Genomic DNA, 27,651 nt, shown 5'->3' with positions numbered 1-27,651 from the left:
AAGAGCTATTGAAATAAATGAATGCAATATAATGTACAATATGATGATATTCTGTATACCTCTTGAAGAAGACATTTGCAAATGTATTTGTATATGTGGAGTGAGAAAATTATTTTTCATAGATTGGATTCCTGTTCAGTAACTGTTTAGACTCATTTGTCCACATTTGTGATATCATTAAAATGTGGAATTAAATCAGTTGAGTTTATGATTCTGAGGAATAAAATCAAATTGCCTAAAATAATAAAATTAACCTCTATATTGTAATACAACAGAGTACCAGCTTGTAGCAAAATATGAATTTACCAATGTAGGTGAAGTTTCTTACCTCCTTTTCATTCTGTTAATAAAATTTTCTTATTTTTTTTTCCTGATTATAGTTAGTCCTTTGAAGATTTGAAAGGAATGAATGAATAAAAATTTGATGTGAAATGAATATAATGGAATAAAAATAGGAGGAACTAAAATATACTTATTTTGATCATTTAAATTAAGGGAAAATTTAAACCTACAGAAATAAAAACATTTTGCAACTTATGAATTAAAGACTAAATGACAGTATTATTTTAATTTTTAACACTAAATGGACCAGGTGCATAATTGAAGCAAAAATAGAATTTTACTATGAAATAAAAAATTTTCATTCTACTATCTCTTTTCTTTACCATATGGATACAAAGATGTGCTGCTCAATTAACATAGCTTAGTCCTTCTAGGTATTCTTAAATTCTGGTCCTCTTAAGTTATAACTTCTAGAGTTTGGCATTATAAGAATTTAATTATTTTCATAAAAGCAGACCTTTTTTCCCCTTAAATTGAAATGGATTTTCAAGTTAGTATAATTTAATAGCATCAGTTTTAAGTTACTGAAGGTCATTTTTTTAATATATGACAAGTCAGACTATATATAGTATATGTTAAAGTATTGTCAGTCTGAAGCTAAGTCTCAGAAGCTGCTTTTACTATATATTAATGAATGCACATTTTCTTATGAAAATCCTCATATTGGCAAAAGGATCAAAGTAAGGTTATTATAATCACACCATCTTTCAATAATCATTTGAATATATGCATACATTTTCAATCATGAGAAGCTCCCAAACTATGAGTTTCACAGTTTCCATTTGAGTATGAATTAATTTTTATATCTAAAATCTAAGTGAAAAATTCTGACTATGTGTATGTGTAAAGACAATGCATGTAACTTAGTGAAGGAAAGAACATCTGTTTTCAGCAAGCATATTTGTTAAATTTGTTGGATATATCTTCCTACTATGTGGAAATTAAATAAATGCTATTTAATGATGGCTATTTAAACATTAAACAAGTTATTTTAAAAGGTTGAGCACACTTTCTCCAAACTCTAAATTAAGAAGTTATTAACTTTCATTCTGCATATTGACACCAGTTATTTGAAGATCAAAAATTAGAATTAGCATTATTTTACTTAAAATTTGTTTCCTTAATAAATTATTTGCTAAGTGGTACATATATAGATTTTAATATTAACATGTGTGTCTGCGAGGAAACAAATTTAAACCATTATTTCCGTTACTGAGTTTTCAGCTCTTTAGTTTTACAAATACAATAAATCATTGAATAATTTTTATGGGAGAATGGAGGGAAAATTTAGGTCTGATCCTCATGATGAAATAGTTGAACAATATCTCAAACCAGGATTGGAGAATTAGGAGTAGGGTTAGAGAGGTCACCATCACAGGTAAGATATCTGAATGCACACAGTAGATCACTCTTTATTCAGATAGGCATCAGGTAATTGTCATCCAAACAGTTCCATCTTTAAGGTAGATAAATAGTAAAGGAAGTTGAAGGCTAGTTAATTTGCTCAGGTTAAGGAAAAATGTGGAGAGTTTTAGAAGTTCAGAAAAAAAGCTGTCATGGACTATGAAGCAAACTGATTAGTAGTATGTTCTAGAAGAAAAAAATTTAATAAAACCATACATGAGATTTGGGAATGAAAAAAGCCAAAGAAACTATTTTTATTTTTATTTTTCAAATTTTATTAATTTATTTTGATTTATCAACAATCACTTCCATATGCTTTTGAGTTGAAAATTTTTCTCCTTCTACCTCCTCCCCTCCCTCCCCAAGACGGCACACAATCTGACATAGGCTTTACATTTACATACCCATTAAACATGTATTCACATTAGTGAAGTTGTAAGTAAAAATTAAAACCAATAGGAGGAACCATCATAAGGGTGAAACAAAACTCAACAGAAGGTAAAAATAAGTGATAGCGATTTGACTTCCATAGTTCTTTCTTTGGATGTGGACAGCGTTTTCCATCCCAAGGTCTCTGGAGATGTCTTAGATCCTCGTAATGCTGAGAAGGGTTCAGTTTAACAATATTAGTCTTTGCATAACGTGGCTGTTATTGTGTACAAAGTCCTCTTTGTTCTGCTCACTTCACTCAGCATCAGACCATATAAGCCTTTCCGTGTTTTTCTGAAGTCAGCCTGTTCATCATTTCTTATAGCACAGTAGTGTTCCATTACATTCATATACCACAACTTGCTCAGCCATTCCCCAATTGATGGGCATCCTCTCAATTTCTAATTCTTTGCCACCACAAAAAAAGCTGCTATGAATATTTTTATACATGTGGGTCCTGTTCCCATTTGTTTGATCTCTTTTGGATATAGCCCTAGAAGTGCTATTGCTGGATCAAAGGGTATGCATATTTTTATAGCCCTTTGGGCATATTTCCAAATTGTTCTCCAGAATGGTTGGATCATTTCACAACTCCAGCAACAATGTATTAGTGTTCCAATTTTCCCACATCTTCTCCAACATTTATCATTTTCCTGTTTTGTCATGTTGGCCAATCTGATAGGTGTGATGTGGTATCTCAGAGTTCTTTTGATTTGCATTTCTCTAATCAATAACGATTTAGAGCATTTTTTCATATGACTATAGATGGCTTTAATTTCTTCATCTGAGAACTGTCTGTTCATATCCTTTGGCCATTTATCAATTGGGGAATGGCTTGTGTTCTTATAAATTTGTCTTAATTCTCTATATATTTTAGAAATGGGGCCTTTATTAGACCGGTGGTAAAAATTCTTTCCCAATTTTCTACCTTCCTTCTAATCTTAGTTGCATCGGCTTTGTGCAAAAACTTTTCAATTTAATGTAACAAAGAAACTGTTTTTAGATGAAGCATTATTTGTGTAAATGTCTATATCTTTTAGCTCTGTATGTTTTGCTTAATGCTTATTTTACTTATCTAAGTTGTTGGAACTCATTTTTGTAAAAAGGCTCAGCTTAATAAATCTGATTATTTTTAGGCGGTTTGGATGGGCTTCTGTCACCACCTCAAGATCACTTTTTATGGGGAGGAGTAGGATAAAAGAGACATTCTACCCTCTTGAGATACGCTGTGGAGGTTGAATCATTTAACTGATATTAGTTGTCCAACAAACCCTACCTGTACCCTGAAAAAACTTCAATCATTAAAAAGCAGTGATTCTTAGACTAATTAAGCTAAATTATGAAGGAAAATTTAATTTTGAAAGTTGACATCAGTTTTCAAAACCAAAAGCTAGAATTAATGTTGTTTTTACTTACAAACTGTTTACTTAGTAAGTAAAATTATTTACATCTGAGGTTATGTGGGTGTTGATTTTAGTTAACAAAAAGAATTACATGTATATGTATGTATGTTTGTGAAAGAAATTTAGATACTTTTTTCAGTTACCAAGCTACTATATATTACTATATGAGTTCATATAGTAAATATGAAATATAAGTAGTCTGAAAACTGGAGGAAAAGAACATACCAGGGCAGGAAAATAGAAAATGAATAAGTGAGCTCTTTCCTTTGAGTAAACAGCTAAATTCTCATCCCTCTTTCCAAAATTGAATACTATACCAAATTGGAAAGAAATTAATCTCTGTAAAGAGCCAGTTTACTTTTATGCTTCGATGGATCTGTGACCTTATGAATCCAGATTATCCAGAGGACACATTTAGTAGAACATTTTTAATCCTTATAAAATATCCTTGCAAGGTCAAAATCATTCATTTCTTTATAGATAGTATGTATTAAATTATTCCCTTTTTAGCTTGTTTTATTTAGAACTACAGTATTTTTATCAGAATCTTGCTTTTACTTTAATCTCTGCATTGTGAAATACATTGACTTGCTGTATTTATATTCTGACTATTTAATATTAAGGATTAAATGTTCAGTAGGCAAAGTAAAGAATCCATGTACATGTTGATAATCTTATCTGTTAGAGCTTCCACTCTGAAGAATGATCTCTGTATGCTGTGCACATCTCATATTCAAAAGCAGAGACAGAATTCCATCTAAAAGATATTTATAGAAAAAATATATGATTATATTTAGTAATAGGTATAAGATATGCTCTACTAACTTTAAGGAATTTTTAATGGAACTTTTGCTCTGTGTTAATGCATCAGGTAACAGCAGTGTTGAAGAGCTTATGTACTTTTAGAGAGAGTAAAAATTGTTATTTGATTTCATGGAAAAGTGAAATCAGCAAATTTGTTTCAACTAATAAAATTAAGATGTTATGTAGGGGTTTTTTTTGGATTTAAAAAGGTAATTTAAAAATGTAGTGTTTATTCATTTTTGCTATATCGATGATTTTCTTGTAGAGAACAAATGGCCAAAGAAATGTCAGAAATTTTGGCTAGGTTGGTTCAGTAGAACTCCTAGAATAATGATTAGTTCAATGAAATCAACTTGTCAAATTATGTTTTTGATTTATGAGGCCAGAGCTTTGTCATGTGACTAACCTATTCCTTGTTTTTAAATTGTCCGTTCTGAGAAATAGTCAACCACTATCTTCAATACCTTAGGAATTCTTTTGTGCAGATTGCTTTTAAAATACTTAATATTGTTCCATCCCTTGAATTTAATTTCCCAACCAAAGGAAGTAGCTTTCTCCCATGGCAGAATCTGGCACATCATATTTATCTAAATTATAAGCTAATAATATTTTAATTGTCAGCTTAAAAATTATAAAGTAAAATGCATGCATATATAGTAGGAAATATGAAATAGTAATTAGCATAATTTCTATCAAACATCAATCTTGTAATTACCTTACTTTGACATTTAAGCCATTACATTTATTGAATTTAAACCATCTGTAAGTTTTGCCGCAGATGAAAGTCCAGTAGTTTTCATTCTCCAGCAGTTGCTTTAGCCAATGTTAGAAATTATAATGGTTTGTAAATAAAGTGTTTTCTTTTATAATTATTTCATAGAACACATTCCCTGTGAAGATTTACATTATAATATTAAATTCACAGTTAACATAATGCTTCATGGTTTACTGACCATATCTTCACAGCAACCCATGAATTATGGACATTATTGTCCCCAGTTTGGGAAATAGAGGCAGAAAGAAGTTAAGTCACTTCCACATGAGCACACAGCTTATAACTAGGTTCAAAGTTTTGAACCTAGGTCTTTGACTCCCCAGTCAAGACCTCTTGCCTGACTTACAGACTCTTACATCCAAAAATGCATTTTAATTTTTACTTGCAAAGATTTGCTCAAGCACATATTGACGTATTTGTAAGGAATTTGACTTCTATTAACAGTGGATGATAATTACAGAATCCAATCTTTCTAAGAAATAAAAATAATTATGAATTGTGATAGCAGTTTTTCTTATTTCTCTAATAATAGTGATTGTTGTTAATAATAATAATAATAATAATAATAACAATAGCTAACATTTATGTATCACCTGCTATATGCAAGGCACTAATTAATATTCACTTTTTTGCTGGTATAGAAAACATTTCTTTTTCTAACATATAAAAATATGATTACAGAGGTCCCGCAGTCCAGGCCACCAAAGCAGCTGCTGGATCAAAGAAATATGATCTTAGTAAATGGAAATATGCAGAACTCCGTGATACCATTAATACCTCTTGTGGTAAGTTTGTACAAAGAAGGAATCTATCTGTCTATCTATCTATCTATCTACCTATCTATCTGTCTGTCTGTCTGTCTTCTGTCTATCTTGAACATAGTATCTGGGTTTATAACCTTTTTGTTTGAACTGGTATAAATTGTTCTTTCCACTGATCTTTCCCCTGAAGTAGTTTCCAAGAATTTAAATGGAAAGCAAAATTATAAAGTAGAACTCTTCTTTCTATTGCCCATGTCAGTAAGAAAGAGAATTAGAGAAATGTGGTGGCACTGTAGTGTTATATTAAATGAGATAGTCTGATGTTGATTAGAGTAGCTCCTTGCCCATGTACCTCAATATTTTACTTTCAATCTGAAGGGAAAAATAAGTTTAGTGCTCTTAACATGAAAGTCTCTGTTACTTTTCTTCCCAAGGAATGTTCAGTGTCATGCCTTCTTTTTCCCTGAGGTTAGTCAGGCAGCAGACATTTATTAAACTCCTACTGTGTGCCAGGCATTGTGATAAACTTTGGGGGATACAAAGAAAGGAAGAAATCAGTCTCTGTTCTTAAGGAGGAAGCAGCCTAATGGGGGAGATAACATTCAAACAACTATGTATAGGCAAGATACGTACACAATAAATTTACGATAGCCTTAACGAAAAGGCACTAAGATGATGGAGGCCTGAGAATAGTTTCATGACATTGCATGGTCTTGGTTTTCTCCTACCTTTCAGTTGCTTCTTACTTAGATACATATGTTTCATTCTACCATATAAAACTGGTTATCCCCTAAGACTCTCTCTTTGATTTTGTCCTTTTTTTCCTGTGTATATACTCTCTTAGCAGTCCTGTACATTCATATGGATTTAAATGTCACCTAGATAAAGACAACTCCTAAATTTATATCTATCATTACAACCTGTTCTTAGAGCTCTAGTCCTGTATTTCCATTATCAGTGGAAAGCTCATTCTGGTTGTCTTGTGGCAACTCAAATTCATCATGTTCAAAACTAAATTTAACATCTTCCTCCCGAAATAAGCTCTTTAATGGTTTACCAGTTTCTAATAATTTTGTTCTCCAATCTGCTTCTCTTTTCTGCTTCCTAATGCTATATTTTCTCTTCACAGAATACAGTATGAACTCCTTATTCAAGGTTCTCCATGTTCTGGCTTCATCCTAACTTTCTAACCTTCATTCACATTCTCTTCCCTTTCATGTTTTCTACATTCTAGCCGAACTAGATTACTCTCGATCTTCTGTTTCATTGTTAATGTTCTCATTTCCCATATCAGCAATGGATGTATCCCAAGTGTATGCATACATCCCAAGTGCAAGACTTTACATTTATTCCTGTAAATTCCTTGGCTTACCCTTTCAGCTTATTAAGATCCTTTTGGATTCCATGTCTGTTATCTACTGTACTGCCTGTTGTCCTGATTTTATGTCATTTTCCAATTGATAAGTATGTTGTTTGTGTAATCATTCAAATTACTGATTAAAATGTTGAGCAAAATATGGCAAAAAATCAAATAAGATAGTGTATTGTTTAAGACTTTGCAAACCTTAGAGTACTGTGTACATTGAGCTGTGATTGTAAAGTTGATTCTTATTAGACCAAATCTAGGTAGATATCACAACTGATGTTTCAACACAATGAAAGAATCAGCTTGATGATTACTTAATTTATTCTTGAATTTGTAGCTGTTCTAAGTTTCAGACCATTTTTCTGTGCTTCAGAAATTTTTTTTTGGCCACACCTGTAATTTCATCAGTTCACAAAATGCTCAGGTAAAGAAATTTCCTCTACCAGTACAGGTTAGCAGCTGTTCTGCAATTTAAAGTTTTAGAGAGTTGCCTGGGTCCCTGACTCGTGGGACTTGTGTATGGGTCAGAAGTTGGGCTGGATCTGAGTTCTTCCTCACTCTTTCTTCACTACACTTTTCTGCCTTCCTGCCTTAGAATTTATACTGAGAAAATGGAATAAATTTTTTTCTCTTTTGCTTTGCCTACTTTTTTATACTTGATAGATATTGAACTATTGGCAGCTTGTCGAGAAGAATTTCATAGAAGACTAAAGGTCTACCATGCTTGGAAATCCAAGAACAAGAAGCGCAATACAGAAACAGAACAACGTGCACCAAAATCGGTAACTGATTATGGTAAGACCTTGCTATAACTTTGAAAAGTCTGCCCAAAGGAATTTTGAGATAAGCTAAAAATTTATACCAGAGCTTATTATAGTTATTTTACCAGGCTGTAGATAAGGGACTAATATACAGTATTTTGGTAAAAGATTTGATATTAATTCCCAATAAATGGTGACCTTTAAACCACTGAAAACATTATTTTTAATTGAGATGACCTTATATTATTTAAGCATAATTACTGTTCCACTTGTTTTCAAGACTATATCTATTAGGGACTAAGGAATTTACTTTGAAAATGATATACTTTGTCCAGTTTTACATTAATAGTGTTATAAATATGGTTGATCAAGATACATTTATATTTGAACTTAGTATCTCATTTACATCTATAATAATAGCCAATATTTATATAGCACTCAAAACTTTGTAAAGCATTTTCTATATAGCATGTCACTTGATCTTTATAACAACCCTGTGATGTGTTATACTTCAGATAGTATTGTCTACATTTTACAAATAAGGAAACTGAAATTCAGTGATATTAAATTATTTCATAGTCACACATGTTAGATTGTGAACTCCTTGAGGGCATGGGCTGTTTTTGCCTTTGTGTCCTCAGCATTTAGGACAGTGCCTGGTACATAGTAGGCATCTAATAAATGCATGTCATTGTTGCTTCAACACAATGTCTTCCTTCTAAGTCCATTATTCTTTCCACTGATGAAACTGCCTAATTTAAGGATGCCTCTACACTAACCAAGAAAATTATAGTGTGGCTTTTTTTGTTCCAGTTTAAATTAATATGCCTTTAGTTATTCTATATGCTGCAATAAACATAATCACATTTTTCCAAAAACAAAAAAAGGTGAATGAACACAGGCAAGGGAATGAGTGAGAGCACTTGTGCCCTGCACCAAAAACCTAGTTTAGGTATTTAAAAAGCAAAACAAAACAGTTAATTGCACATATTGTTCAACAACATGTTAAGAACAGAAAAGATAAATGTAATCCTGAGTCAGACCAGTGGTGTCTCCAGGTTTGTAGTCTGTTTCTTTTCTTTCTTTTTTTTTTTTTTGTAGTCTGTTTCTAAATATTACATCAAGCCGTGGTCATTACCTTTTGTAATATTGTGCCCAAAATGGACCCTCAAAATTAGTTTTGCCTAATATTTAAAACTTCATTGTGTATGGATTTGTCATAATCATTTTAGAGCAACTTGTATTTCATCTTCTATAATTCAGAGTAATCAATTCAACCGGTCAATAAACATTTATAAGGCACCTGTATTAGACATCATACTAGGTATTTTGGGGGTCATGTGCCGAAGCGAGATGGTTGCTGCCATCATGGAATTTACATTATACTAGGGGGTTACAGCTTTTTCACAGTTTAGTAAATATGGAAGATATAGAAAAGGAAATACACAGTTACTTGAAATTTGGGGAATGAATCTGGAAAGGCTTCTTGAATAAGGTGCCACTTGGGATGAACCTTGAAAAGAATTGTTAGGGGGTTCTAAGGGATGAGGAAAAGAGAGTATATTTCAGGCAGGGGTATAAGGCAGGGAGCCTGTGCAAAGGTATAGAGATGAGTACAGGAGACAAATTGACAAATTGAAAGTATATGAGAGGTAATAATGTATAATTAGCCTAGAAAGTTAGGCTGGAGCTAGCTTGTAAAGGGGTTTAATTGCTGAATCAAGAGGAGTTTCTAATTTATCTTAAAGGCAGTAGCTAATCACAGAAGCTTCTTGAGGTGACAGAGGTGACATTGTCAGAGTTTTTTTAGGATTGTGGCTGTGAAAGGAAGAAGAAAAAACAATAATATCTTGAGGGAATGACAGGGTCAAATTAAAGTTTATTTTTTCTTTTTTTTAAGTATGGGGAGATCCTTATGGGCATTTCAGTGCCTGTTTTGTACTCCTATACAGTTATTCCTTTTTTCTCATAAAACCATATTCAAAATATCAGAGATAACACTTATTTCTTGTGTTCCAGGATTTTGTATTTATACCATTTATACTCTTCATGAGTTTGTGGATTTTGATGACTTTCTTCTTTGTCTTAGTTTTTTCTGACTAAAGTCAGAGTCTTTTAAGTTTTCTCTCACCATCCTCTTGAATATGTTAGCTGCACTGTCAGAAACTTTCTAACTGTTAGGCTTTTCTCGAGGTATGGTGATCAAATAGCAGAATTTCTAGGGAAGGTGTTTCTGTTCTGCATGAGGAATAGACGGTCATATTCCCCTCAGAAGAAATAAAAGTAAGAGAACCAGGGAGAGATAAAGAATTGAAGGAATTCAGTGTCCTCCAAACCAAGGTCCATTTCTTGAGTTATGAACAGACAATTATGTGCCATTTAACAACATGGATACAACAAAAAACAGAAATCCTTTCTTGGGGCAGGCCTTTTGGCCTTTCTAGATCATTCAGCTGTTATTATCTTAGTTGGAACTAAAATCCAGGTTTGTTGACTACATTCCTTTTATTTTTAATTATAAGAAAGCTTTAAAAATTTTCCCTTTTCATAATAATTGTAATATTAGAATACTATTTCATCTATTTATAAAGAGTATAGTCAGTTTTCAAGTTAAAATTTTATTATTGATACTTTTAAAACTACCTTTTTTCTTTTAAACTTAAATTTAGAAATTCCTTCTAAATTTTCTCTTTATTTCCTTTTGTACCTAATTGACTCAATCCCAGAAATACAGAGTGTGGCTACAAGAAGAAAACTTTATGAACTTAATTGAGAAAGCACATTGCTTAAATAGTTGTCTGCTGACCTGAAATAGCAGAATTTTCTGAAAAAAATCACATTTCTTTATTTGAAGGATTAGGTTCTAAACCACATGTGATTAACAAAAATGTAACAGTTTGGTATTAGTGACTTCATGATGAACTGTCATGGTGAATTCTTATAATAATTATAAGAAGTAAATTATTATAACTAGTAAGACCAAATTAAGATTTTTTTTTTACCAAATCTTTGTAATATAGTTAAAAAATTTCTTACTCTGTGATTTCTTAAATATCACTAGTTTCATTAAATTTGTAAAGAGACGTACTTCAAATTATTTATTTCAGGAAGATAGGAGAGGGGCTAGCTAATGACTCAAAGATAGATGATATTTAATTGCTCAAAACTATTAACCTGACAGCTGCTATTTAGTTGATCTCTAGAATGAGGAATGGCTTAAACTTATGATGTGTAGGATATTTGAAGAAATGAAGCAAATTGAGTCCATTATCTAAAAATAGTCTGATTTTTTTCCATACCTAATGACTATAATTTTTTAAGAACTTTTAGCTCTCTTTCCTTTTTGCATGAAAATTTTGGTACCATTGGAAACATTAATTGTAGTACATTCACTATGCTTTTGTTTTGTAGATCACAGTTGTCACCACTAAGAACAGATATGACTTTGTCCTTTGCATATTTGAAGCAAATAAAATTCTTGAAACCTAATCAATCAAAAGACCTTATTTTCTTTTAATCAGAAAGCACCACATACATGTGAATTCTCCTTGTCACCTGAAAGGATGAGTTTAATGAATTATAAGTGTTCATTATCATGGCATGTTTATATTTTCAATATGAAATATTTGTTCACAGATTTTGCACCATTTTTGAACAATTCACGTAAGTGGGAAGATCCTAACTAATTATAAGCTAACTGGAAGATGGGTTAAACTTTCTAACTTCAATTAATCAGTGTTTTGCTACACTTTCCTATTAAATTATAGTACAAATTTATTTACCTGCAATAGAATACCTTTTGAGTTGAAAAATTTTAATTGCAGAAGCTCTAAAATGCTTGTATTTTTACCTTCCTCATTGAACCATACATATATGTTGAGGTAAATTTAATTAAACCCATTAATCTACTGTTTAATAGTTTAACAATACCACCTTTTTAAAAAAGTAACAAGCATTTTATACCGTATGTATTATTCTTTCTATTGTAGCAAAACTCTGTAATCTTAATATAACAGCTGTTTGTTTAGAATCAGAACTAACTTTAGGTGATGGTTCTTAAACAGTATCTTTTTCTAGGTGATGGTGTTAGAACATAAAAATTGATTCCAATAAGCTGCTATGCATTTTAATTAGAAACAGATTTTGGATGTTGATACCTGTGCTCAGGATTAGAAAGAAAAGCTACCAAATTATAAGACGGACAAACAAACAAACAGGGATGGATTGATTGGGAAAAATTTTTCTTCTGGGTTTTTTCGTTTTCTGTAATATGCACTCTTAGATAACATAAAATCAGTGATTCAGCTTACTATTTAGCAGATTTCTCTGAAAATCAGTGAAAATGATGATTTGTTTGGATAAGATGCCATATTATGTTGCTGATATGTTGTGTGTGCATTTTTTAAAAGGGCTCCTGATAATTTACAGTACTGGATATAAAACTTGTTTTATTCTACAAAACAAAAATTTTAAGTGAATTTTAAAGAAAGTTATTAAGAAGATTAACAAATGTTAGATTTTCAGGTGGAGATTGCTTTCTAGGCTCCCAGAAAAATTGTAGTACTCAAATTTAGTACTTGTTCAGTCAGCCAGGTAGCATTTATTAAGTGCCTATTATTTACTAGGTATTGTTCTAAGTGCCAGGGATTCAAAGGGGGAAAAAAATCACTGTTTTCAAGGAGCTCACCATCTAATGGAGGAGACAACATATAAACAAGATATAGGTAGGATAAAGTGATGGTAGCCTCAGAGGTAAGGCACTAAGATGAAAGAGAACTAGGAAAGGTTTTTTGTCGAAGATGAGACTTTGACTGAAACTTGCAGGAAACCAGGGAATCGAGGAGGTGGAGATAAGGAAGGAGAACATTGCAGGTGTACAGGATAACCAGTGAAAACATTCTGAGTCAGGAAAAGGGAGTATTGTGTGAGAAACAGCAAGGAGGCCAGTGTCACTGGATCACAGTGTATATGTAGGGACGTAAGGTATAAGAGACTGGAAAGGAAGGGCGTCAGTTTATGAGGAGTTTTAAAAGGCAGAATAGAGGATTTCATATTTGATCTTGGAGTTAATAGGGAGTCAGTGGAGTTTATTAAATGGGGAAAGGAGGGTCAGACCTAAAGACCTGCACTTATGAATTTGACAGCTGAGTGGAGGATTGATTAGAGGCAGACAGATCAATCTTTTGACTATTGTAATAGGCCAGGCATATGGTAATGAGAGCCTGTACACCAGGGTAGTGGCAGTGTAAGGAGAGAAGTAGACATATACAAGAAATATTACAAAGGTAAAATCAATAGGGCTTGACAAATGATTGGATGCAGGTGGTAAGGCAGAGTGAGGAGTCAAGGATGACATTTAGATTGTGGGCCTAGGTGACTGGGAGGATGATTCCACCCTTGAGTGGAATAGGAACAGGGAAAGATCAATTCAGTTTTAAACATGTAGAATTTAAGATGTCTGTGGGATAGCCAGTTCAAGATGTCTTATAGGCAGTTGGAGATATGAGATCAGAAGTCAGGAGAAAGGTTAGAATTGGATAAATAGATTTAAGAATCATAAACATAGAGATGATAATGCAATCCATAGGAACTCATATGACCACCAAGTGGAATAGTATGGCAAGAGAAGAGAGGCTGATGGACCTTGATGGAACATCCAAAGTAAGTAGGCACGACCTGAATTATGTTCCAGCAAAGGAGACTGAGAAGGAGCAATCAGATAGGTATGAGGAGAAGCAGGAGAGAGTGGTGTTATGAAAACCTAGGGAGAATAGGCCACAGAGGTCAGGAAAGGGCCATGAAAGGGCCATTAGATTTGTCAAGTAAGAGATTGTTAGTAACTTAGGAGAGAGCAGTTTGGTTAAATGATAAAGTTGGAAGACAGACTTCAAAGAGTAAAGAAGAGAGTGACAAGAGAGGAAGTGGAGGCACCTTCTCAAGGAGTTTAGCTTCAATAGGGAGGATGAATACATGATGGTAGTTATCAGGGATGAACAAATTGAGTGAGGGTTTTTTGAGGATGGAGAAGACACGAAACCACAGCTGTTGAATATTTGATGTTCTGTTTCTTAATATCTCCTTTATTGATTTATTTACATTTCTGAAGGCTGCCAGTTGATCAGATCATATAAAAGTAATAGGCTGAGAAATGTAAGAGAACTTAGAGGTGTACTGATCCAGCCCAGCCCCTTCATTGGAAACTGAGGCCAAGTGTAGTGAAGTGACTTGCTGAATGTTACACAGGTAGTAAGTGGTGGAGCCAGAATTGAAATCAAGGTCCTGTGACACCAAGTTTATTGCTCTTTCCACTACACCACACTGTCTCCACAGTGCTTTTGAAACTTGAAAGGCTTATGAAATGTTAGGTTAATTATGGGGTGGTTATTGGACCTGTGAAAATTCATTCTTCATTCCATGGAAGACTGCTGGATTTCTGTGTAATACTTAAAAGGACTAAAAGTTGTTCATTTTCCTGAGATTTGCAAAATGACAGTGATTTTAAAATTCTGAAATCTGAGCACAAAATTGAAAGTAGTATTTTGGGGGTATAAGAACAACAACAAAAAAAGAATGAGTATCTCTCTGTTAACACATTTGGTTCTCTTCAAAAGGTGCTGGAGGCTTTTCACCTCATTAACAAAACTGGAACTATATTTTGAATTATTCTGGGCTTTGCTTAACAGTTGTTGCTTTCTGCTTTTGTGTGGTTCTAAAGAAACATTTTATTGATCAATTCTTTCTCCCAATTTTTTTTTGGCAAGAAGTTAAATAGGAATATCTGTTATGCATTCCATGACTTTTAGAAGTTATTTGGTTGTTTGTAATATCTGTTCTGAGAAGTTTATTTTTCATCATACATTATCAAACTTATTTCCTTCATTGGATTTCAAAATATGGAGAAAATATTGTTATTTGAGAGCGAATAAGAGGAAAGTTCTGTCAATATAGGATGGCGTTTACTCACATCATAAAAGATATTTGTTTTGTTTTAAATCAGGGCTATTATTTAAACTTGCCAGAATCAATTTGACATTTGAAAATATATGTTAACTTGATTAACAAGTAGTTTTTGATATGCTCATCAATTGAAATGGATATATCTGACAGTGTTTATACATCCTTTAGATTTGTCAAATTGTTTTTCATTAAAAAAGAAAAACCAAAGTTACTCCTTTCCTCATATTATTTGCTTTACTATAGATATCATTTTGAACTGTTTGGAAGAAAAAATATAAATATAATTAAATGATTTGGGTATACTAGCTAGAAAAATATCATAAGTCCATGAGACATGTATTGCAACTGGATTTATTATAAGAGAAATGAACATGCATGTGGAACTCTTATACAGGTGCAGGGAGTTCAGTGGTACATGGAAAGCCTTGGGCGTTTAAATTACAGGGAAAAGGGGAAGTTATAGGGGAGGGGAAAGGATTAATCCCTTCCCGAATGGGAGGAGAAAGGGTGATGGCAAGAGCCTCATTCTTTTCCCTTGGGAACTGCTAGTCTATGAAGAAAGGATGGTCTGTTTATCTACAGGGGTTCTAGCTGCACAAACAGTTTTTTAATCTGGTGCAGACTGACTGGGTCCTGTTTTGACTCCCAAGGATATACAGGGAGACCAGCTTGGGGTGCAAATAAAAATTACATAAATTTTTTGGGGGGATTTGTCTGTGACACATTCAGGGCTTTCTGCATACTCCAGGTCTGGTGTTTCTGGAAAATATGGCAGCTCAAGACAAGCTCAGGAGGCTCCTTAACATCCCCCCTATTGGTCATAGGTGACCCCTGGGTATGCTGATGACCAGAAAGAGTGCAGTTGGTAAAACATTACCATGGATACTACCCAGAGAAGAAACATTTCACAATGATAAAGGTCAACAAACAGAAAGCTAACAAGAGACTCTGGACATTTTACATTTTGGGGATAATATAGGGTAGTTCCAATTATAAAGTCAGATCAGAACCATTAACCAAGCACAGTACAAGCCATAGTAAGAATGTTCAAAATGAGGGGCTAATCCAGGGGGAAAAATCATACAACTTCAAGATAACCGAGAGAACTTAGTATACAGGTAATGGAAAGTAAAAGCCAAAGGGGTACAGTAATGGACATCCATATTAACAAACAGTAAGTCTCCTTGCGATTTAGTAACCCATTCTCAGTGTCTATTCAATCAAACACTTCATTGTGAATCTCTGATGGCCCATGCAGTCGTCTGAAACACCTTTTCTTGGGGCAACCTGGAAAATAGCATGTTGTCAGGGGCACCATTTCAGTAGATTTCCTTTCTGGTTCCAAGTTACTTGTAAAGACTCGTAGATGTACTTGCTAAAATCTTTTATAAAACAGATCTCAATTCAAGATTTCAATACAAGTCACAAAGATTACTTCTCCAACAACTAGTTCATGTGGTGAAAACCAGCTGGAACCTTGTGGTTCTGATCTAATAAATAACAAATCTATTAGGGGAAAGTCAAATTAGGAACACATAGTTCACTTGAAACTTCAGAGAATTTAAGTTTTAAATACCCCTTGCTGTTTCTATCTGTATCTAAACTCTATACCCAACATAAACACTGTTAACAACAAGCTACAGGGTTACTGTTACATTAATATATGTAAGGCTTTCAAATACAAACAAAATATTTTATATACTACAGAAGGCAGAACTCTCAAAACCTTCCAAACTTTATATTTATATGTGTGTGTGTATTTGATCTTGTTTTCTCAAACATTTTACACATTTTTTACTTTATTATTTTTACTTTAACTTAATTATTTCAGAATTCAAAATTTAAATTCCACCTAATTTAAATTAATTCCAATTCAGTTCAATTATTGAATTCCACCCTTAAGAGGATCAGAGACAGATAAGGACCTAATCTTCACATAAAACACAGGTCATAGAACATAGTTTATAAGAAGTTGACTTATGATACACAAATGAATTTATATGAAAGTTTCCAAGTTAACTTCAATTATAGTAAAAGACTTGGGATGGAATGTGTAGATACACTTAAGCAGTTAATCCCCAATTATATACAGAGAACTGCATATCAAACTGAATTGCTTGTAGTAGATGGTATTTAATTGTTAGCCATGTTCAAATGGAACAGATATTACAAACATTACTCTTCACTAAGATGATGTATGGTATTGAAATTCTGTTCCTTAATAAAATGAAAGAGGTTTCTGACTTTAACCTTATAAATTAATAGATTAATGTCTTTGTTTCACAGGGGGTTTTTTTGTATCTTTGTCCTATTATTCCCACAGCATTCTGAAAGAATGAGCTGTTTCAGGGATCTAATCTCCTACATGATTGTGTATGTATTAGTAGGCTGATGATAAGCCCAAGTTATTCAGTTGTTTGGGTTACGGAATGACTACACATTCAGATTGAAAACAGTAAGATCTTGCAGCCTTGTACCATGCTCACATCTTCTATAGACAACTTGCTCTGATTATAGAAATTTGCTATGAGAGGAAAAAGCAGGGAAATAATTATAACATCATCAAAGCTGGTCCTTCAAACCTTGGCCTAAGGACATAGAATGACAAAATATATATACCAGTATAAAGCATCCTTAGGTCTTTATGATTTCAGGTAAGAGTCACAGTTGACAGCCAATCAGGCAATATAGATTCCACCTCATACATAGATTTAGGAATAACCAGATGGGAAACATTTTTGTTTGAAAGGACCTAATTGAGCCAAAAGGATCCTATCTGTGCCAAGGTTGTCCACTTGGCTTTTTTTCAGATACAGACCTCTCTACCTATAACGGTTTAGGGACACACTCTTGAATGGTAGATTACTGACTTAATGAACCATCAGACAACTATACCTGAATTCAGAACTCAGAGCAATATCAATTAGAGTCTCAAGAACTTTCATCTAAAATAGCAAGTTTCACTCATCACAGCTGAAGGCTAGACAGTTATTTTTATTCCCATGGAATTGCAATAAGCAGTACAAGTTTACTAGAACTCTCACACACATAACAAGAGATTTCATTTAACATTACTCACTTGTTTTTCTTTTCTTTAGACTCATCCTGGTGTAAAGATCAATCATGAAAAAGTATTGCTAAAGCAAACTTGTGAATTTTCAGTAAGCCAGTTTCATCATTGTATAGAAATTCCATAACCCATTATGAGCTACCTTCACAGGGCTGATGACCGTATCCACACAGATGGTTTCATGAAACCTGGCAAGTTTACAAATGAAGAGAAGTCTACAAGTCTACATTATAATTAACCATTATCCTATTAGAATGTAGGCTTTAACATCATGACAATTAACCCTTAATGCCTTAGGTAAAAATCTTACAACTCCCAGAAGTGATAGCCAAATAGCTTTAGCTGTGACTTCCTCTTAATTACAGGCAAAGGTGGAAATTTCCAGTTTCTTGAATTGCTGTTACAAAACATTATAAAATAGGGTTAGCAGGGCTGATAACATAACAGGTTTTAAATAATTTTTCCATCTTCCTTCAGTAGTTCAGTTCATATTCTAATAACATCCAAGTTATAAAAAGTTGCTCTTCTAATGACATAACTGGTAAAATAGTTTACCAGTTTTCATAACATAAAGAAATTTAGAAATAGAACAATACCATAAACACTATTATATATTTGAAACTTGAAACAAACATTACTAATCAGATGATCTCTTTTCAGCTGGATGCATTTCTAAAGTACCCTGCACAGAAAATCATTCATCACCATTGATGCTATACACTGATCACATCTAAAAACTCTATATAGAGTTACCAAGTATGAAGCAGTTACACCTAATTTAATGATAATAACAGTTAACATTTATATGGCACTTGCCTTATTATGCCAGGCCTTGTTAGGCACTGTGCAATCATGTGATCCTCACAACAACCCTGTGAGGTGGGTGCTATTATTATTCCCTTAAAGATTAGTAAACTGAGGTAAACGGATAGAAAGTAACTTGCTTAGGGTTACCCAGTTAACAAATTTTCAGATCCATTAATTTTCTCAATTTGTCTTAATGCTAAATAGTATAATAAATTCTGATGTATCATAAACATCATATTAAAATAACACTAGAATAAATTCAATTACATTTGGATCTGTGTTGCAAATGGCATCATACAGAATCTTAAATTTATAATTTCAATTATTTAGTATTACATTTGTACAAGGGCTATTTATTCCAAGCATTCAATATTATAGGGTTCACTATTTCCAGCTAATCCACTGCCAAAGAATTTAAAAGTAGACATCTGATACTAGGTTTAATCTACCCCAGTCATCCCTCATGAGAGCATATTTTAATGTAGTTAAAATCTGTAGTTCCCTATAAACACATGAAGTTACATACATCCTTCTCACTTAAAGCCAAAACTTTCTCAACCCTTTCTGTCAGTGTAGTCAACCTGCCTTTCATAACATCCCACACCTTCCTTACTACCTTCAGATTCTTTGTTTAAACCTTCCTTTATTTTGTTCACTCCTTAAATGCTCCTTATTCCAGGAGTATCTCAAGCTATTATTCTCTAATTTTTACTTCATTGAGTTTCTCCTTGAAAATGTAGTATACATTGTTGTTAAATAAAACTGAAGTTCATTAAAGAATTTTTACCTAAGGCATCAGATAATATTGACTGTTAATATGCCTATAACAATTAAACTGTTGAATTATTAACATTTCTGTTACTTACTAAGAGACGGAAGCACCAAAATGCTTTTAAGATGCTTTTAACACTGATAAAAATCTTTAACAGCATACAAAAACTTGTTCTGTTCAAATAATAATTAAATTGTAGTGTATCATTCACAAAAGTAACACAAGGCATTTTCAGGTAGCTTAAGCTCCTCTTGTATGTGTAAGGAACAAGACACTTCTTAAGATTCAAACATATAATCTATTAAACAATTGAGTAGGAATCTCATATAAATTGTAGCAAAGTTTCCAACTTCAAGGTGCACACACCAATTCAAAAAGTTACATTCATATGAGGTTCCAGTTGGATTCAATTACCTTTTGGTGTTTCCTGCTACACACAAAACTTTCCTCTTTTTCATGAGCCGTGGAAGGATTAAATGCCAGTCCTATTCCGGAGTGCAAGCCTTGAAACTTTCACTGACAGCCCCAAACCTGTCTCTCTGTAATCAGTGAAATGACCTTCTTTTCTAGCAATGAAACAATACACTTTCTAGTCATTCTAGGAGTGGGGGGTGGAAAGAACTTGACCTCAGTTCAGAAATGTGAAGGGAGAAAACAGTGTTGCAAGTATAGGTATATATCAATGCATGGAGCCTCACGTTGCTGGTGCCTGTCTGAACCTTCTATAGTTTCTTGTATAGGTCAGAGGAGATTTTTTTACATTTACATTTATTTGAAAAGAGAAAATACAAAAAAAAACACCCCATACTTCAATTCTTATGTTAGTTATTTACTTTCAGTTTTTATTTATGGTGAATCTTGATTCAAATAACACTGAGTAATTGAATTTTTTAAAAGAAGACTTCTGTGAATTTGAAGTTGTTGTCTTCTCTCTTTTTCCCTGTCTTGTCACTTTCTTCATTTTGTATAATAGCTCAGCAGAACCCAACAACTCAGCTTCCTGCCAGACAGCAGGAGATTGAAATGAATCGGCAGCAACGCTATTTCCGTATTCCATTCATTCGCCCTGCAGACCAATACAAAGATCCTCAGAATAAGAAGAAAGGTTGGTGGTATGCACATTTTGATGGCCCTTGGATTGCCCGACAAATGGAACTTCATCCTGACAAACCACCTATCCTTCTTGTAGCTGGTGCGTATGTTTCATATGAAATTAAAAAAATTAAAAATAACAGTAGCTTGCAGCATTGTCCTAAAATATATTTAGACAGCAAAAACTTAGAGAATCTGTCTAGGTGGAAATAAAGTATTATGGTTAAATATAAGTTCTGGTTAACTGAAAGTCAATCACTTTCTATATTGAAAGAATTGTACCCCTGTATTAGATAGATAAAGCTCCTCATCAGTAAACATGTTTGAACAGAAGCTTGATGACCAGCTGTCAGTGATGTTAAAGAAAGGGATTGCTACAGGGGTTGGGAGATTGACCTTAGTGATCTTTAAGGTCTCATCCAAATCTAAAATCTTTTGGTTCTGTGACCTATACATTAAGATCTCTCAGATGCATGCATTTATAGGAGTAGATGTGTGTTTAGAAATGGGGTGCTTTTGTTAACTACAAATCTTCCACCTAAGAACCAGTTTGTTCAACCATAATGGCAGAATGCTTTGAAAGGGCTTCTTATGAATATAAAGTTGTCTCTGATCACTTTAACCACACAGATTGAAACCCTAGAGCAGGGGTTCATAACCTTGGATCCATGTATTCTCAGGAGGGTTCATGGATAGATTACAGGGGATTTGTGAACTTAGCTGAAGAAAACAGTATTTTAATGTAAATATTTTCTTTCGTAATTCTAGGTATTTACATATTTATGAAATTATTCTGATCAGGGGCTTTACCAGACTGCCAAAGAGGTCCATGATATCAAAAAGTTGGTACAAAGCATAACATAGATAGAAAGAAAGCAGCTTCTGAATTCCATGAGAAGTAATGAGTGCTTCAGAAATATTGTGTGTATAAAAGTGTAAGAAGATGGAGCTTATTAAAACAGTTTGGGAAATACTTGTCAAAGAGATGGTGATAAACAAAACCATCTTTGTTGTAACAATAAACCTAATCCACAGGCTCAGTCATTTTGTTTTTCCTCCTGAAATCAAAGCATTTTCTTTGGGTTGAAAGCACAGGTAAGACGCTTCAGGTTTGTCCTTGGCAAGTCACCGCCAAATATAACTTATAACTGCTTTTTTTCTGTGCCTGACATACCAGTCTCTCCATTCCTTTTTTATGGGCTTTAATGGCCATTACTACTATGTGTCAGATCATTCAAAGTGATTTGTTTTTGTCTGGAGGTTTTAGTTAAAAGCTTTAGATGAGAAACTCAGTTGTAGATTTTTGGGTCTTCTTGACTTCTAACCCTCTGTGATTTCTGGGTTCTCTGCTCTTGATGTTTTAAAAATTATAATTGAGGGGCAGCTAGGCGGCATAGTGGATAGAGCACCGGCCCTGAAGTCAGGAGGACCTGAGTTCAAATGTGGCCTCAGACCAAACACTTGACATTTCCTAGCTGTGTGACCCTGGGCAAATCATTTAACCCCAATTGCCTAAAAGCAAAAAAAAAATTATGATTGAATAAGTCAAGGATTTTTATTTTAATTGATTTTCTCTGGGTTAACAAAGAAATGTAGTTTTCTCAGCATATTGTAATTAGGGAAATGTGCTATGGCCAGAGTTTATGATTTAATTTCGTTATCATTTGCAGTGATGGTTTTTTTTAGGAGACTTTTCAAAATCTATATATCTAAAGACAATAAAACTTATGTAGATTGCTCTACAGTGAAACCTGTACAGGATAATAAAAAATGGTACCTCCTTTACTGTAGAAAATTTGAGAGGATAGATTTTTCTTGACACTATCTAATGAGATAAGAGTAATTATGGAATTTCAGAACTGAAAGGATGATAGAAGTCTGGGACTCTGGGACAGGATGCAGTGTGGAGTTCTCGAAAAAGCACTGGACTGGGAGTCAGGAGACTTGGGTTCTAGCCTCAGCTCGGCCACTAGTTGTGCTTGTGATCTTAGGCAAGATGCTTCTCTACCCTGGTCCCAGTTTAATCATGTAGCAAGTAATAGGGTTGGACTAACAGATCCTTAGCTCTAAAATTCTGTAATTCTAAGGTCCTTCCATAGAGCTGTTAGTTATTACCAAATATTTCATGATGTAGCTCTTTATAATAGTGGATAAGTTATCTGGTGTTTTATTGGAATGTTTTGTTATTTCTGAGAAACCAGGTTTGTGGAATTCTTGGGAGAATTGTAGTTTTCATAATGTGCTAAAAGGATAACTTTTAATCAGTACTATAACTATGGACATTAAGAGGATACAAATTATTTAATATGTTAAATCATTTTGAAATTGTATTATGATTTTCATATGCCTCCAAAATTTATAGGTAAGGATGACATGGAGATGTGCGAGCTAAATCTTGAAGAGACTGGTCTAACTCGGAAGCGTGGTGCTGAGATTTTGCCCAGGCAGTTTGAAGAGATTTGGGAACGCTGTGGTGGCATCCAGTATCTTCAGAATGCAATTGAAAGCAAACAGGCTCGGCCTACATACGCAACAGCCATGCTGCAGAACCTGTTAAAATAATTGCTGCCCACTGAGTATAGAGCTAGGAACTCTGGCAGGAATACCAAGGAAGGATTCCTTTGTTTCCCAGAGGATTTAAACATTCCATAATCATGCTGTAGAGGCTTAATATAAAGTGAACAGATTTTATTAATCATGGGAGTTTGTTAATTTGTACTTTTGAGGGTTAGTTTCAGTAGGGAACTCTAATTTTGAGCTGGAAGACTTTTTGTCCAGTATTTTTCCATCTCTATCATTACTCTAGTGCATCCCCCTTTAAAAGCCTCTCAAAATTCTAACACTTGGCATAAGTCAACAAATTCTGGCATTTCTCATCCTTTGATAATATACTGTATTAAGTAATTAGAGTTGCCCTTATTGAAAGAAGAAACTTTTTTAAATAACCAAAGTCTTTGGCTTTTTAAAACCCTGTAAGATGAGGGTATGTTATACCTTATAACTGGAATTGTAAGGCCTTAGCTTTAGTTTCTCATACAGAGAAGGTTAGGTATTTTTAAATACGATCAAGACCTTGATGTCTTAGTCTGGAGGCTTTTTAGTATCTGAACTTAATAACTTTACCAGGAATTCAGGAAAATTTCATCTAAAGTTAGAAACTTTATTTCTCCCCTTTTGTTGAGCCTTGGCTTGAGTGAAATAATTCTTTATGAATTTTGGGAAGCTCTTAAGTGTATTTGATGTATTGTATAATAAAGGAGACACTAAAATTTATATCCTGCACAATTTTCTCTTTTTTGGAATCTGAAATGTGTGTTTCTTGAAGAACCTTAGTTTTATTTTCTTTAGCAAAAATATGCACTTAGTTAATACAAATGTTGAATAGAAAAAATTGCAAATAATTCAGTTAGAGAAAAGAAAAACATAAGGGAAAAATATACTGTGGCATAACTGGAATGTTTTAGGCTAAATTCATATATCTTTTCTGCTTTGTCTCTGCTGTGATTCAAGTGATAAAAATTTCTTTTGTGTCAAGACCTTAAGTCACTTAATGTAATTTTTGACTACTGTTTTTCAAGTAATTTGAAAACTTTTTTAAGCCCAATGCTTTGCCTTTGAGACCTTTTTTATTGTAACTGTAGTACTGTTTTATAGGCTGTATAATTTAAAAACTATTTTGCCCAGTAATTGCTAATTTCTTATGTCTAAAATAATTTTAAAAACATTTTATCATTGTGTTAGTTCTGATAAAATTATCAGCAGTGTAAAACTTGGTGTTTATGATATTCATACTAGAAACTTGAAGGAAAAGTGACATAACCTAGATTGTGTTGGCATTCTTTTTAAAAGTCAAAAGTCTCATTTGGCTGTAGTGAAGATTAAAAGTTAGGAAACAAAATGCATCTCTGAACACTTTCTTTAATCCTGTTGAAACTTTAGCTTTAAAATGAATTTTAGAAAGAAAACTATAGTTAGGAAAATATTTCCCAACTGATTATATAGTGTTTTGTGTTGCCAGAGTCACTGTTTTCAGAAATACTCTTATCTTATGTGTGAAAATGTTTTAGTACAAAAATATTTATTTATGATTATACTATGCAAGTGATTGACTTCTTTTACAGTAAGGAAATAAGCTCTATTGAACTCTTAATTGAAAATACTAGTATAGGTTTCTTTGAAAGCTGTATTGCTTCATGGATTCATCTTAATCTTAAGGTATTTGGTTCCTTGATAGGTGGGATTAGGTTGTGAAATGACCTTCCTTATCTTATCACATCCCACTCAAATTGGTATTTGTTGTCTTTTTAATAGATATTTTTAATTGAATATAGGGAAATAGTTTCATATTAACTGATCATGAGACTTTTAGAAGAAAATTCAGCATTCCAAGACATTACTATTTTCTTCCTTCTCTTAGTATTCAGCTCAGAAACAGCTTCCCCCTGCCCCATGGTAGTCTCCTTGATGCAATAATAGATATCATACAGAAAATGATTGATTAAAAAGGATATAACCATTTTAATCAAATAACTTAAAAGAAATATTTCAATAAAGTATCTTCACCTTTCTTTTCCCCGTTTCTCAGGTCTAGTATCACCTTACAAAATCTAGTAAAACTTTGCTTCTGATTTTATCCTGTAGTTATCCCAAAACGTATCTGCCTAGAATGGTCTCCTGAGTTAATGTTGGTTACCAAGAGAGTTACTTTAATTCAAATTGATTTTCAGTAACCTACATAACAGTAGGCTAACATGAACAAAAGACAGCTAGTGAGAGTATTACTAGAACTCTAGGCTGTACTATTCATTCTAATGGGATACCTGTAGAAGCAGTGAATCAGGGTTCCTAAGGGCATTTGATACAGTTGTTTCCCTGTGTTGATAGATAAACTAGTCCCTTTATATAGAGAAAGATGACACAGGGAATGGAGAAAAATCATTTCATACTTTAACCACTTATTTTAGCTGAGAATGTTAGAATAATTTTGTTCTGAATAATCTGTATTTTAAGGCTTTTGTCTGCACTGAATCCTTATTGCTTGCTTACACCTGACTGCATATTTCTTTGATATGCATGAAACTGGGTATATATTAACTCTTGAAAAAGATGGACAAAAATATGTTCCAATTAATACTTCAGCATTAACAGAGTAAATGTTTTCTGCTTCTAATTCATTAGAGAAATTAATGTGTGCCCAAGGTGCACTGAAAGGAGGCTACCCTTTAGAATATATTTCACTTTTAGAAATATTTTTTCATCTGTATGCCATTCTTTCAAAAAAAATTGAGATACCTTGTTTATTGTATTTCAATAAAACACAAAAAGAATAATTTAAAGTGGAAAATAGGTGGTGTGTTTTTAGAAATTCAATTTGCCGTTTGGAAGGTTATAGTTAGGAGAATTGTCATGAGGATTCTTTATATATATGCTCTCTTTGAAGAAACTACTTGTTTCTTCAAAGGTACTATTTCTAAAAATAATTTCCATGGTTTCCAGTGAAGTCAAATCTAAAAAGTCTTAGGTTCCTTTAGAGTATTTAATTCTAGTTACATAGAAGCATAGGTGGTCATTTACTTTCTTGTTTCCTTTCAAAAGGACATAGTGTGGTATGGTGGGAAAAAAAAACCCTGTCTCTGGAATCTGAGGACCTTGCTTAAAAATCTTGCCTCTGACACTTAATACCTTTGTGATTTTGGGCAAGTCACTTAACCTCGTTGGGCATCAGTTTCCTCATCTGTAAACTGAGAGGGTTGGATTAGATGGCCTCAGAAGTCCTTTGCACTTCTATAGATTTATAATCCTATGAATCACTGCTTGCATTCCCAAAGGAAGCTGAGCAGTAGCTCTCAAATTTCTTTTGATGGCGTCTACTACTTTGCCACTCTTTTATTCACCTTTACCACACTGTTGGCTTACCTTTAAAAAGCAAACAAAAAGGTGGAAGAATTTCTATACTGGTAAGCAGTAACTATATCACATTTATTAAGTTCTTGTCTTCTAGGTGTAGGAAATGTGAGATTGGGAATACCATTTTTTATTACTATTACCCTGCTAATAAAGAGCATGGTAGAAAAAAAGATAGGGGAAAAAAAGAGCTAGTACAAGAAGGGAGGTATAAATGACCAAGAAAATGGCAGTAGTAACAATAAGAAAAGGAGATTCTTCTGTTTTGGTTCCTCACTTTGAAAAACATGCTACAGGGATAAGATTCTAAGGTCTTTTCAATAACTTGAGAAGAAAGGAAACTTTTTTTTTTAGAAGGACAGTGTAAGAGAGAGATCAATGACTATTTCAGATCAGAGCAGGAAGAAATTGGTAGTTCATTTATTTCCTTGTGGAAAAGATGTACTTTTGAGGACTCAAACACATCTTTGTCTAAATAGTGTTAGCAATAGTACTTGAAATGGTAAATTACTAGGGGAAGGGATGATATGGAAGCACTCCCATTCTTTGTAGCTAAATAGATACTTGCTTGAATTAGGGTCAAGCTTTGAATGCAATTTAGGTTAAATTAAGTATTTTCTCTGTTTCCACCATTAGAATACACTCAAAGTGTAGGTATCTACTTTTTTTCAATTGATAAAATTAGGAATCCTATTCAAGGAAATTTAAATATATATATATATATATATATATATATATATATATATATATATATATATATATATAAAAGTAGATCGATTCTCCACCATGTCACTGAAGTGTGAGACCTATCCAGAAGCTCACATTTAAAACACAGACAGTAATTTGTGAATTTACCTTTTTTTCTCCATTGCTAAATTTTCTGCTTTTCAATTGCAGGAATTATATAATCTTATTCTTCAAAGTATGTATCAAAATAGATGCTTCCTAAAATTATTTTACTGATGTACTGAAAATTGCAAATAATAAATATATCCCATGTTGAA

General features: G+C 33.2%; 1 protein-coding gene across 5 annotated transcripts in view; it reads left to right on the top strand.

Annotated features, from left to right (window-relative positions):
- MYO6 (myosin VI) overlaps window positions 1–27,651 on the top strand; it is a 234,539-nt gene extending 206,888 nt beyond the window's left edge. For 2 of the 5 annotated variants that reach the window (XM_021000192.2, XM_021000193.2), the window contains 6 exons: window positions 4,648–4,686; window positions 5,839–5,942; window positions 7,948–8,079; window positions 11,682–11,708; window positions 20,625–20,843; window positions 23,106–27,651. In XM_021000192.2, the coding sequence (XP_020855851.1) occupies window positions 4,648–4,686; window positions 5,839–5,942; window positions 7,948–8,079; window positions 11,682–11,708; window positions 20,625–20,843; window positions 23,106–23,305 (721 nt within the window). In that variant the 3' untranslated portion in view covers window positions 23,306–27,651. The remainder of the gene's footprint in view (window positions 1–4,647; window positions 4,687–5,838; window positions 5,943–7,947; window positions 8,080–11,681; window positions 11,709–20,624; window positions 20,844–23,105) is intronic. The other 3 variants (XM_021000195.2, XM_021000194.2, XM_021000196.2) reach the window with 3 other exon arrangements.

Source organism: Phascolarctos cinereus, unplaced genomic scaffold, assembly GCF_003287225.1.
Source record: "Phascolarctos cinereus isolate Bilbo 61053 unplaced genomic scaffold, phaCin_HiC Scaffold_5;HRSCAF=322, whole genome shotgun sequence".
NCBI classification, from domain to species: domain Eukaryota; kingdom Metazoa; phylum Chordata; class Mammalia; order Diprotodontia; family Phascolarctidae; genus Phascolarctos; species Phascolarctos cinereus.
This window is presented reverse-complemented; position numbering and strand designations above follow the sequence as displayed.